The 14,451-nt window shown below is 38.6% G+C and overlaps 1 protein-coding gene and 1 pseudogene across 1 annotated transcript; both read left to right on the top strand.

Annotated features, from left to right (window-relative positions):
* The first annotated feature begins 10,647 nt into the window (after positions 1 to 10,647).
* On the top strand, positions 10,648 to 11,426 carry LOC149404369 (protein MIZU-KUSSEI 1-like). The gene has a single exon (XM_089607144.1). It carries the CDS (start codon positions 10,671 to 10,673, stop codon positions 11,295 to 11,297), a length of 627 nt encoding a protein of 208 aa, XP_089463270.1. The 5' UTR covers positions 10,648 to 10,670; the 3' UTR covers positions 11,298 to 11,426.
* A 615-nt stretch (positions 11,427 to 12,041) lies between these two features.
* Positions 12,042 to 12,441, top strand: LOC149404368 (uncharacterized; annotated as a pseudogene).
* The last annotated feature ends 2,010 nt before the right edge of the window (positions 12,442 to 14,451 follow it).

Genomic DNA, 14,451 nt, shown 5'->3' with positions numbered 1-14,451 from the left:
AAGACCTGAGCTCGGCGTCAGCACTACTTCTTGAGACAACGGACTGCTTCTTGCTTCGCCAGGTAACAAGATTTCCCCAGACGTATGTGCACATGCCTGATGTTGATCGTCTGTCTGGAACATATCCGGCCCAGTCCGCATCTGTGAACACTTCGACACCTTGACTTCGTCTTTTCTTGAAGGAGAGACCAGTCCCTGGGGCAGCTTTGAGGTATTGGAGAATCCTCATAACTGCGTCCATGTGAGTTGTCGAAGGATTACTCATGAATCGACTTACCATACTCACTGCGAATCCAATATCCGGTCTAGTGTGAGTTAGGTAGATGAGTTTTCCCACGAGCTGTTGAAACCTTTCTTTGTTGGTGGCGGCCTCGGTGGTACGAGCTAGAAGTTTCACATTGGCATCCATTGGAGTGTCAACTGGTTTACAGCCAAGCATGCCAGTTTCTTTGAGGAGATCCAAAGTGTACTTGTGCTGGGAAACAGAGATGCCCTTTTCAGATCGAGCTACCTCCATGCCGAGGAAATATCGTAGGCTGCCGAGGTCCTTGACTTCGAACTCAGATGACAGAATTTGCTTTAGTCTCCTGATCTCTTCTAGGTCGTCTCCGGTGATGACTATGTCGTCAACATACACACTCAGGATGGTGTGCTTGCCTTGTGTTGAGATCTTTGAGAAGAGTGTTGGATCGGCTTGACTTTGTTCGTAGTCGCAACGCTTGAGTACATTGGAGAATTTCCCAAACCATGCTCGTGGGGATTGTTTTAGACCGTATAGAGACTTCTTGAGTTTACAGACTTTGTTGGCCCCTTGATCATTGTCGAATCCTGGTGGGAGTTGCATGTAGACTTCCTCTTCCAGTTCGCCATTTAGAAAAGCATTCTTGACGTCGAGCTGACTGAGAGGCCAATCTAAGTTGGCTGCTAATGAAAGGAGGATTCTGATGGTATTGAACTTTGTGACTGGAGCGAACGTTTCTTGGTAGTCGATGCCATAAGCCTGAGTGTACCCTTTAGCGACAAGACGGGCTTTGTATCTCTCCACTGTGCCATCTGGATTATGTTTGATGGTGAAGAGCCATCTACATCCAACAGTTCGCTTTCCTGGTGGTAGTTCGACGATATCCCACGTATCATTCTGTTCGAGGGCTTGGATCTCGGCATGACTTGTGTCTCGCCACTCGGGACTTTGAAGGGCTTCCTCGATGGAGTTCGGCACTTTTCCTTCATCTAACCTTGCCACATAGGCTTGGTAGCCCGTAGATAAGTTCACATAGTACACGTAATCCTCCATCCTGTATTGACCACACGACCGAGCAGGTTTTCTCAATGCAATTGGTAAGTCCGGAGATGAGGTGTTACCTTGTTCAGTAGTGTCGTGGTTCAGGTTCGAAGAGACATCTAATTCGCGAGCTTGTACCGGACTCTGGGTGATGATCAGTTCGCATGGAGAGGGTTCAGAGGCTTGCGAGCTGGGAGTCGGTGACGAACTGGACGGACTGGAAGGACTGGACGAACTGGACGGACTGGAAGGACTGGACGAACTGGGAATATCTTGAACAGGTGAGGTTGGACTTTGAGGCGAGGTAAATTCTGGGTTTATGATGAGCCAATTTGGGAAGTCATTTTCATCATTCTCCCCCTGACGAGCTGAATTGGCGAAGTAAGGACTGAACTCATGAAAAGATACATCCATTGAGACTATGAATTTTCGTGATCGGGGTTCATAGCATTTGTAGCCTTTTTGGGTTGCTGAATAGCCAAGGAAAATGCACTTGAGCGTATTTTGGTTCAAGTTTACCTTGGCCATAAGAATGGGTGAAGACTGAACAGCCGAAAACTTTCGCAGGTAGGGTTGAGATGAGTCGAGAGTGAGGGTATGTCTCTAGAAGGACTTGAGATGGGATTTTATAGCCAAGGACACGAGATGGCATTCTGTTTATGAGGTAGGTGGCTGTGAGGACTGCTTCTCCCCAAAAATGAGATGGGACGTTTGAGGAGAACATGATGGCTCGGGCGACCTCGAGTATATGTCGATTTTTCCTTTCGGCTACCCCATTTTGTTGTGGGGTGTAAACGCATGAGCTGGAGTGAATTATGCCATGTGTTTTGAAGAAATCGCTGAGCTCGGAATTAAAGTAATCTCGAGCGTTGTCTGTGTGGACAATTTGGATGGAGGTGTCGAACTGTGTTTGGACCATTTTGTGAAAGATTTTGAAGAGGTTGGATGTTTCAGATTTTTGTTTCATCATGTATATCCAACTGAGTCTAGTGTAGTCGTCACCAAAGAGAAGAAACCATCGCACTCCAGTGATATTGGGAACTTTTGAGGGTCCCCATATATCACTGTGAATTGTGGCAAATGGGCGAGATGGTTTGTACGAGGTGGGGTGATACGAGCTTCGAGAATGTTTGGCGAACTCACACATGTCACACTGAATGGAATTGATATTTTTATTGATAAACAAAGAAGGAAACATTCTTTTGAGATACATGAAATTTGGATGCCCTAGTCTAAGGTGATTGAGTATGATCTCTTTGTATTGGGGTGAATGTTGGGCGAGCTGACACATGGCGGGCTGATCTGACTTGATGACATAGAGTCCGGTACTCAGCTCGGCATTACCAATCTGTCTCCCCGTGACCTGTTCCTGAAACACACATGAACTTTCATAAAAAATAGTTCGGCACTTCGAGTCTTGGTTGAACTTATGCACAGATAAGAGATTGCACTGTAGTTGAGGAACAAAGAACACCGAGTCTAGCCTCATAGACTTTGTCAAGACCACGGTGCCAATACCAGTGACTTGAGTCTTGGCTCCGTTGGCGATGGTGACTGATATGCTTCTATTACAAGCGGAGTAAGTTGTGAATAGGCTTCGATTACCAGTCATGTGATCAGAGGCACCGGAGTCGACAATCCATGCTGTGAGATTCTCTGAGCTTACATGGAGGGCTCTAGGAGAGTTACCTAGAGGACCAATGCTCGAGCGTTCTCCACTGAGTTGGACTTATTGGATAAGCTTCTAGAGAATAGCGAGTTGGTCGTTGCTGAAGGGAGAGGAGTCCGAGGTCGAGGTCGAGGCAGCGGACGAGGTGGATACTAAGTTTCCGGCTGAGTTTGGATCCTTAGAGTCTCGGGTTGACTTCGAGCTCGATGGTTTCCCATGCAGCTTCCAGCAGGTTTCTCGGAGGTGTCCAGGTCGTCTGCAATGATCACAGTAGGAGCGAGGTCTCTCTGTTACGACGCGAGCTGCAAGTGCTTCATCTCCATGCGTGGTGAGGGCAGACGAGTCTGAGGATGAGCTCGGAATTGAGCTCGATTGGATGACTCCAAGCATGATTTTCCTCCTACTTTCCTCGTGTCTGACCGCGGAGAAGGCTTCACGGAGTGATGGTAGTGATTTTGTATTAAGTATCCGACCTCTGACCTCGTCGAGGTCTTTGTTGAGTCTGGATAATAGTTTAAACACACGTTTGGTCTCCACTATCCTACGGTAGAGTTTTGAGTCTTCGGGGTAGGTCCACTGGTGATGTTCGTAGAGGTCGATCTTCTGCCATAGATGCGTGAGCGAGCTGAAGAACTGAGTAACAGACATCTCTCCTTGACGTAGGTCGTGGAGAGTGTTCTCAGTTTCAAACAGCTCGGACACATCTTCTGAGTTGGAGAAGATTTCTCTAGCTGTTTGCCAGATTTCTGCTACCGTACGTTGGGTAAAGGAGGAAGGTTTCCCCGATTTCGGGATGCATAGAGTTTATGAGCCAGGACATCACCATGTTGTTTTCTGTCTTCCAACTCTTGAACGCCGGATCTTCGATCTTTGGAGATTTTGCCGCGCCTGTGAGGTAGTCATCTTTACCTCGTCCCGATATGAACATGACCACGGATTGTGACAACTGTAGGAAGTTGTGACCATTGAGTTTGTGGCTCGTGATATGTTGGGAGAATGATTCAGATTGAGACTGAGTGGGCGAGGTCTGAAAGGTGGTCGGAGTAGTGTTCATGGTGATTTATTTTCTGGGCTCTGATACCATGTAGAAATGATAAAGAAAGATAGAGAATCAGAGAAGAGAGAGAGTGTTCCGAGACTTTGAATATTTCCTTATGTTTGATATGAACTTGTATCACCTATTTATACATATGGTGGATACAAGAGAGAGTGTAATAAATACATGTAATAATTCTATCTAGGAAATAGAAAGTAATAAATGTTACACAGAAATAAGACATAGAAAATAGATGACAAATAAATGTAACACATTTTCCCATGTGATATGAGTTCCAAGGAGTGAGGACTTCCGAGGCACGCTTGTCAGGAGGAAGAGCGAACTGGCGAGCTGACGAAGTGACGAGCTGACGAACTGGCGAGCTGACGAGCTGGCGAGCTGACGAAGTGACGAGCTGACGAAAGGGCGAACTGACGAGCTGACGAAGTGACACGGGAGGGCGAACTGACGAACTTGATTTCAACACAAAAGTGTACATACATATTGTGATTTATGACCTGTGTATATGAAGTCATGATAAATCGGAGATTTCATATCTCAGTGTACCTATGAACACACATACAAGGCTATTAACATTACACATCATAGGAACGTACCTTCGAGGATGAACCTCCGTCAAGGAACAAAAGGGTTGTCGCCCTAACCCTAAATCACAATCACAAGTGATTCCGAATCGATGCCGAAAGAATCACGGAATCGCATGTGAGCTTGATTGAGAGCTTTGACAAAAACGACGCCGTGGAGAAAGAGAGAGAAACGATCGTCGTTGTAAAAGAGAAAGAGCAAGTGAAGTTGAAGAAACAAAAACGAGCAATGTGACGAAAGATTTAGAAGAACTTATCATCGATCGATGGGAGAAAGTGAAAATAAAGAGAGAGAGAGAGAGAGAGAGAGAGAGAGAGAGAGAGAGAGAGAGAGAGAGAGAGAGAGATTATGGCAAAACTGCAAAAGAACAAAGAAGATAGACCGACATAAATGATTGTGGTTAAAGTAAGTGTGTTTGTTTATACTCTTAAAATCTGAAACATTTGTAAGCAGTAGGATTATATTTATTCAAGGGTCAAAAATAGAAATAGAAAAAAGGTGAGGATTGCCGTTTGATTTTTAATTTTTTTTCTTTAAAAAATTGTTTGTTTTAAATAATTTGGGCCAATGTTTTATAACTGGGATAAAAATAGGAATTGTGTTGTGTATATGTCCTTTTTTATAAAGGTAAAATAAAAATTGACGTTACGAAATAATATTTTTACAGAAAATGGGAATGGTTTGTTTTAAATAATTTGGGCTGAATGTTTTTATTTGAGTATAGATTAACAGAGTATATAATATGATTCTAATACTTACAAAATAATTAAAATAATGAATTATCATCAACTTATACGTAGATCAAGTAACCCGCAGCATCGCGCGGGTATTTTACTTGTATTAAAATAAAAAAGAAAGTTAGGTGGGCCCAAATTTATTGCTCTCACCCCCTCTCTCTTCTTTCTCTTTCTTTGCGTCTTCTTCCTCGAAAGTAAACAGCTAAAATACTCTTAAACCACCATTGTTATCTCTGTGAAGATCTGATTTTTTTTTAATGCTTTTTTCCCGTTTTTTAGAAGATTTCAACATGCAATGCCGGAAGCTTGATAGAATCGGCGAGATTCGGCGGTATGGAGTAAGGATTCAAGAGCACAGTGACGAGATTTTTTCAATTTTTTCCCGAGTATTTATATTATCTTCCGCGAGATTCAGCATTTACTCGCGCGAGAAGTGCGAGATTTTGCCCAACTCGCGAGAGATATGTAACTCGCTACCGCAATTGTGCGGATTGCGAGATCTCGCGCGAGATTTCAATCCTTGGTTTATACTTGCTTATTTGGGAGTAGACGTTTCGAACATTTTAAACAAATAGTCAATTTTATTGATGTGATAATGAATGCGAATTTGTATTTCGATTTTTAACACACATATATATGTATACATATATATATATATATGTATATATATTTATAAACTATTATTAACATTTAACTTTCGAAAACAGGGGTTTGATATTTTAAAGGAATTTTTGTATAAAATAGCCATTTCAAACTTAGTGTTTAGGAAAATAACTAAGGTTTCATAAATTGATGCAAAATAGCCACTTATAATGTAAAAGTACTAATACACCCTTAATCATTAAAAAAAAAATAATCCTGCTTTCAAAATATGTAATCTACTTTTCGATAAACCAAAAGTAGAAAAGGAAGAAGAAGATGTTAAAAAATTTAATCATGCTTTCAAAAAATGTAATTCACCGTGCGATAAATCAGAAGAAGAATAAGATGTCAAGAAATTTAATCATGCTTTAAAAAAATTTAATCCACTGTGCGATAAATAAGAAGAAGAAGATGCAGCAAAACTCGACGACGATCTCCGATTTTCGATCTCTGACGGCGATCGAACACGAACAGCCTTGATTCGCGACTGATACAAAGAGATCGATAATGATGATGATGACGACGACGAGACGGAACGAGATCCTGAGCTGTTGACGATGAGTACGTCAATATTTACTCATCGACGAAGACAGAACTGCGAAGACGGGGACGGCGATGGCGATGATGATCGACGAAGACGAGGACATCGATGACAACAGCGACCGACAAAGATGACGACGACGATGAAGGCGTCGATCTCCAATATCGATCGAGAGCTATTTTTAGGGTTTTTTTTTCATCGATTGTATTGTTTGGGTAAACCTGAGTATTTGGTGTATTCTTATATTTTGGGAGTTTTTTCAATTTTTGGATATTTTATCTCAATTTTGAAAAGTTGGGCTATTTTGCTAAACTCAAACTTTAAAATGGTTAGATAGTCACATCGCGCTATTATAAATTGGCAAATTTTTTTAGTTGATTTGATTTATTTTTGTGTAGCATTGATTTTCCTCGATTTATGTGGTCTTTTAAGATTTTAGAAGTCAAATAACCAATATACATATATTAATTATTGATTGATAGTCATCGTTCCCAAATTCTCTTATTTCGCTACACTTTTTCATTAATATTAATCAATATATACTTTTTATAAACTGTAATTAATAGATATAACTAATATTAACCTAAAAACTTTAGGTTTGAAAATTTGAATGATTTTTTTTTCTTAAGTTGATTTGATTTGTTTTTATATGTACCATAGGTTGCGAAATTTTGAAATTTAAAAGGTAAAATTGGGTTTTCAATTTTTTATTTTTATTGTAATTCATAGATTAATAAAGATAATTCTCTCAAATCTATCCATTATTTTAGTTAATAATTATTTTACAGTATGTATCAAAAGCGACTCAATTTAAATTTAAATTTGAGTAGTTGACTGGAATATGTCTTCAATAATTTATCCAATCTTATATCTAACACATCACATCACTAAGAATATTTTGCATTCACACAGGAAGATTATAAATAATATTACTCTAGTGGCGATATTGAGGTTTATGCATGTTCTTCATGATTGATCTTGCTTCTTCCTGAGGTGTAAAAGCTTTGTAGATATTTATTTTAATAACGTCATAGTATACTTACATATGAAAATGTAGTGTTGATCCAAGTGATGTAGATAATGACCCCATTATATGTCATCATTGTGGGCTTATTTCTCATTATTATTAAAAGAAATACATCATTCATGCGAGTTTTGCAAATTTTGCATTCATATAATACATGTTAATGCCATTCAGAATCTCACTTAAAGTACACATTGTAAAGATGGTTTAGTCTTAAGTACTATGCACAATGTTGACTGTGGTTTATTTTTTTTTTTTTTCTAAAAATAATTTTCAAGATCGTTCATACGTTAAGTTACATTTTTTGTGGAAGATGCGTGAGAATACATGAATCATTCAAAGATCAGATCCAAAACGTCACAGGAACTATTGGAGGAGAGATTTTTTTTGGATGATCACTGTTTTTCATAAAAAAAAAAAAGTTTCTAGTCATGCGCATCTATTATGCATGAACGTGACTTAGATGCGACTTTAAATGCGAGATGTCGCTTCTAAATTTTAGAAGCGACAGACTTTTAGAAGTCGCTTCTAAAAGTCAATTATAAGCGATTTTTTTACCTTGTCGCTTCTAAAAGCCTTTTTTTTCTTTTTTTTTGTAGTAGTGCGGCGAAAATGAATTTCACTCGACGCGTGCTCCGATACTCAATATTAGTCATTTGTGCTAAGTAAAGTGATGGTATAAGACCTCATCTTTGTTGAGAGAGAGAGAGAGAGAGAGAGAGAGAGTCACCTTGCGACTTTTAAAGGACAATGTATTACCTTGGAGGTCATGGGCCATGCCTGGGGCGGGGTCAATGACAAAAAGGGTACTCAGGTCCTTGAGGACTCAACATTAAGGGACGAAGCTGGTGGCCGGCAAGGAAGGATTATGCACCCTAGGAGGAGGGACTAGACATGCGTCTAACGAGGATGGACTATGCAGATGCGCGACGAGGGAACTGATCGAGGAGCCATACGCCATAGGCGGCTGAGATGTCTGTAGTTTGTTTCCCTTGCCGCGTATCCGTGGACGTGTTGCGAACCCCTTTATCGTGGGCTTAGTGTCGCGAACTAGTTGTTGTCATTCAGTAATGTCTTTTGGTAATGAGCAAGGACTTGTGATGTTGCTCTTGGACCCGAGCTATAATTTTATGGGCCCAAATTAATCTTCTCATGACTCGTGACTATAGTTTTTTTTTAGTTAAGTCTATCACAATCATTCATTCCATTATTTATTTATTTTCTAATTAAGTATTTTCCATAGTGTTTTATAAGTTAATTAAAAATTATCCATTAGCAGGGCCGGCCCAAACTCACCCGAATTCATTAAGGGTTATAGGCGAATTAATATTTTGGGGTCCTTCGATAATAGAAAAAATTTAAATATAAAAAAATTTAAATATTTAAATATTTTTGACATATAAGGGCCCCAAAAATATTTAAATGATAAGCGAATTAATATTTTGGGGCCCTTCGATAACAGCTGAATTTTGTTTTCTTAAAACTATTTTTTGTTATTTTTATAAAATGTCAAATAATAGTTGGTATTACTAAAGGTATCATGGGCAGTTCCAATTTCTTTTCTTTTTTTTTTTTTTTTTTTTGAGGGAAGCAGTTCCAATTTCTAATCAGCAAAATTTCGAGCAAAAAATTAAAAAAATTCTAATAACCAAAATGTCTTATGGGTACATAAATAAAGGAAAAATGGTATGAAGTGGTCAATTCAAACTATGACTTTTGCAAAATAGCCATAGTTTCATCAGGTATAGCAAAATAGCCAATTGAGAGTACTATGATTTTTAATTCTGCCTCGAATAATTTTAATTCAGCCTTTATAAAGCTTATATTCTGTCTTTATAGTTCGTTGGATTAAATTTAATTCAGCCTAGATTAATCTTACTTGGGCTAGTTTGCTTATAGTTGACAAACTATGACTATTTTGCAAAAGTTTAAGTTCTATTGGGCTATATAGCTGCTTGAGAAATTAAATAAACATCTTCTAACGTATAATTAAATAATAAACACTAGACCAATATTACAACTGGTATATGATATTGAATAAAAAAAAGGAATGCGCTTTGATTAAAGTTCATAAATAAAGTAACATCTTCTAACGTATAATTAAATAATAAACACTAGACCAATATTACAACTGGTATATGATATTGAATAAAAATAGGAATGCGCTTTGATTAAAGTTCATAAATAAAGTTCCCTAATTATTATCATTAAACGTACATTTTTAAGGGAAAATATCAATAATATCCCTTGTGTTTAATCGAAATGCGAGATTTATCCCTTCGATTTTTAGAAATAACAGATATATCCCTTCAGTTTAATATAAATGATATATATCTCCCCTAAAAAAATATTATATTACAAATTTCACCCTTTTCGTTTATTTTTTACAAAAAATAATTTGAACTCCCCAAAATACCCTTGATAAAATAAATATTTATTTATTATTTTATTAAAAAAAAATTAAAATCTCTCTATATAAAAAAAATCTTTATCTTTTAAAAAAAAAATTTAATTTAATTTTTTCATATATAGAATAGAAAATAAAAAAATATTTCATTAAGGGTATTTTGGGGAGTTCAAATTATTTTTTTGTAAAAAATAAACGAAAATGGTGAAATTTGTAATATAACATTTTTTTAGGGGAGGTATATGTCATTTATGTTAAACCGAAGGGATATGTCTAATATTTCTATAATACAAGAGATACTGTTGATATTTTCCCCATTTTTAACGTATGAAGGATGATATTTTTTAGTATTCGAAACAAAACCAAATCATACTATTATATTATGTAATTAATTGGCGTGCAAAAAAAAAAAAAAAAAAAAAAAAAAAAGACTTTGGATTTGGAAGGACGAAAATAAAACTTCACTGAGCACATCAATTTTTTTTTTTTGGTAAGAACAGTTAATATTTAATTAGTTCGAGCTATCCAACAATCCCGGAGTCAGAGCGAAGTTGAATTCTGGATACCCAGATCCACCATCATACAATCTAGCTTATCTATATAAATGCTGGGATGATCACACCGTCTAAGAACTTCCGTTACCCACTTTATCTTGCAAGAAAGAAAGAAAGAAAGAAAGAGCAGAGCTTGATTTTCCAAACCCAACGGATCGCACCTCTCTCTCCGATGAGAAAAGGCAAGAAATCCCTCCGCGAGCTCCTCCTCCCCTGCTTTTCCGGGGGCAAGAGAATCCGCGACTCCGAGGAAGAAGAAGAAGAAGAAAGGAGAAGCGTGTACAAAGCGCCGCGGGCGTCGCGGGCGATGGTGACGGGGACGCTATTCGGGCACCGGCGAGGCCGCGTGTGGTTCTGCGTTCAGTCGTCGTGCCGGCGGCGGCCGATGCTGCTGGTGGAGCTGCCGGTGGTGACGGCGGCCCTGGCAGCGGAGATCGACCGGACCCCGACGGTGCGGCTGGCCCTCGAGTCCCAGTCGCTGAGCGACGGCCCCCTCCGCTCCGCCCCCCTCTGGACGGCGTTCCTCAACGGCCGCCGCCTCGGCACCGCCGCCGCCCGCCGCCGACCCTCCGACGCCGTCCGATCCCTCCTGGCCGCCATGGGCGCCACCACGGTCGGCGCCGGCGTCCTCCCCCCCTCTGCCGCAGGCCTCGAGGAAGTGATGTACATCCGCGCCAACTTCGAGCACGTCGTCGGCGGCGCCCACTCCGAGTCCTTCCACCTCATCAACCCCGGGCCCCACTCCGCCCCCTCTCACGACCTCAGCGTCTTCTTGCTCCGCCCTCTCCCTCAAAACTAGCCGTTTTCTTTCTCCCCTTTCTTGACCTCCAAGAAACAGATTCTTTCTTCTTCCAGACCAACCTCTTTTTCTCTCTTGAATCTTTGAGCTTCGGTTTGTAGATAATTTTTTTTTTAATTATTATAGATTTTCTTGGTTAAGTTTGAAGAAATGATGATGGTGGTTGTCGTTACCAAATTTGAAGTATAAGATATGGTCTTCGTTTGGAATAATTTCACCCAACGAAACAGGGGAGATTCGAATCTTCTTAAGCCGCAACTATTTATTTATTTATTTATTTATTTCTAAGGGTCCTTTTTTATGTTATTGATTTATGTCCAACCTAACCAATATGATACAAATTTATGTAATGTATGTATGTGAACTGCTCACGCATGTGGTACATATCAAAAGCATATATGCACACATGAAAATCTAGGCCATCAATATATACACACTGATGATACACACACACACACACACCGACACACGTATATATGTGTGTGTATGTTTTGGGTGTGAGATCTGTGACTGCAAGTTCTGATGCAGACAAAGCTATACACACGTATCTGCAAAAGTAATAAATGGTTTAATTCTGAGTAAAATCTCTACCACTTCAAAGAAGTCCTACGCATGGGTGTGTGTGTGTGTGTGTGTGTGTGTAGTGTCTCTCAATTTTATTTCTGAGTCACAAACTCAACAGCTAAAGCATTTACTTTGTAAATAAGTGAATTTCTTCTTCTTCGCTGGCTTTTGAAATCTACGATGTTGGAGGGAAAAGTGGTCATGTGAACAAGCAATATGTCAGAGTCAATGCAAAGCCACGCCATGAATTTGGCTTACAAGGCACTTGGTTTGCATGAAGCCTCTGATTATCCTCCTCACAGCATATATTATCTTCTATATGCCCATGGCACTTGGTTTGCATGAAGCCTCTGATTACAATGCCTACTTTAGTTTTTAGTTTGATTTCATGAAAAGGTGAAGATGATTTTGTTTTTTTTTTTTGCCAGCATGGCATTGCGGGGTTGGGAAGGACTTTGAGTCTTGCATAAATCATCTATGTGGAAGCTTCATTCTCTTTCATGTACACATGGAGTTTTCATCTTCATATCTTTCTGCTAGTAAATTTGGTCTCATCATCAGTATGACTCAATTTTCATGACATTTATACATTCTCTCTTGTTTTAATCACAATTGCTTTTGAGAAAGAAAACATACTAAATGAAGGAAAGTGATTTCTTTCATGTATTGGTATAGCGGGCTATAATGAACAAATTTCAAATCGAAAGCACACATATTATAGAATGCAATTATAAGCTGTAGCTAAGATTTTATAAACAGAGCAGAGAATTCAATAACAAAGGCACCTTGAGATTTTGTGATAACTTACCTAGCATATTATTCGAAAGTTGTAGAAGAAAGAAAGGAGCATATTGTTGATGTTGGAATCCGAGTCTTCAACAACCACAAAGAAAACTATGATAAAGTGTTTATTTGATTTTTTTTAATTAGGTGGATCTCAAAAGACTTCGTAATTGAAACGGGTTGCTAAACGTAAAGAACAAACATAAACTTAAACAGAAAAGAATTGCTTCATTGACTTCGGGACTTTGATTACAGAGCAAGGTCGATGATTATGAAGATAATCGACGAATTCAAGGTTAATTATAAGTAAATGGCGAGCTGATAATCTAGATGCGTAAGAAGGTAACATGCAAATTCTCTTGTAAGAAGAGAATTTATAGTATGTCGAGGTGCGGAATCATCGGAGACACGTATTTGATGACTTCGACTCCTGTCTGACATGTCACCTGGTTATTTAAGTCGTCTTCGATCCGATATCTGTGGCGAGATTTATGTGTTGACTATGACTTCGTCAGGAGTTGGTTGAAATCAGAATGAGCTCGTTGAGGTGAGATAGCTTTACTTGGGCCGAGTCCAAATAATGTATTAATATGTGTTGGGTCGAAAAATTGAGGGCGGCTTTTCACGAATATTGGGCTTCGAGAGGCCCAATATATAATTTTTCTAATAAAAAGGGTAATTTTAACCCCCACACATATTATCCGACCATCATGCAAATTTGAAAAAAAAAACCCCACACCATTTGGTGGTGATGTTTCTTGGTGTGGATAAACTCTACAGAGCTAGAAAACGAGAATAACATAGTAATTCTAAAATAAGAAGAAACGAGCCAAGCAAAGAACTTGAGAGAGAGAGAGAGAGAGAGAGAGAAAGAGAGAGGGCAAACTGCATATTAGAAGGTATTTATAATGGAATTGGATATCTGCACTCATTTTTGTTAGCCAATGATATGACTTAGTAGGGACGTCGAGGAAATCAATCGTTCTCCTCGACAAAGTAGAAAAACCAAAATTTTTGAAATCTTATAGAAAATGGATGAAAATCATTAAGTAAAATCGGTTGAGTAAGCCTCAAGCTATCGTCAATGGATTCTCTAGCTCAACACCATGGAAAGAACTTGAGAGAGAGAGAGAGAGAGAGAGAGAGGGCAAACTGCATATTAGAAGGTATTTATAATGGAATTGGATATTTGCACTCATTTTTGTTAGCCAATGATATGACTTAGTAGAGACGTCGAGGAAATCAATCGTTCTCCTCGACAAAAAAGAAAAACCAAAATTTTCAAAATCTTATAGAAAATGGATGAAAATCATTAAGTAAAATTGGTTGAGTAAGCGTCAAGCTATCGTCAATGGATTCTCTAGCTCAACACCATGGAAACTTCAGCAATAAATCTAGTATTTCTATATATATATATATATATATATATATATATATATATATATATAAACTGTAGCAATTTTGTTATTCTATTCCTCGGTTATGTATTGAACTTGAAAATGAAAGACATTTAAATACCAGTTCATAGAAGCTTGTTTGTCGCATTACATTTATTAAAATACTTGCACATATGTATTTTGAAATTAGAATGAATTTGGTGGGACGAATTCAAGTCTAAATAAATGATGTAAATCAAAACGAAAAAATCTTTTACGGAAGATAATAAAAAACAAGCTGGGTATACATATCTCGATTTGTCCATCATTAATGTTGTTTGTTATTCAATGATTCCATTGTTGAAAGTATGGTGTTCGGTTTGGAATCCAGTCCGAAAAGTGCTAGTTCTGTCTTCCTACTAACCTTGGAG

The sequence above is a fragment of the Urtica dioica genome, chromosome 2 (assembly GCF_054948205.1).
Source record: "Urtica dioica subsp. dioica isolate 48M chromosome 2, U.dioica_male_clone48M_v1_H2, whole genome shotgun sequence".
Taxonomy (NCBI): Eukaryota; Viridiplantae; Streptophyta; class Magnoliopsida; order Rosales; family Urticaceae; genus Urtica; species Urtica dioica.
This window is presented reverse-complemented; position numbering and strand designations above follow the sequence as displayed.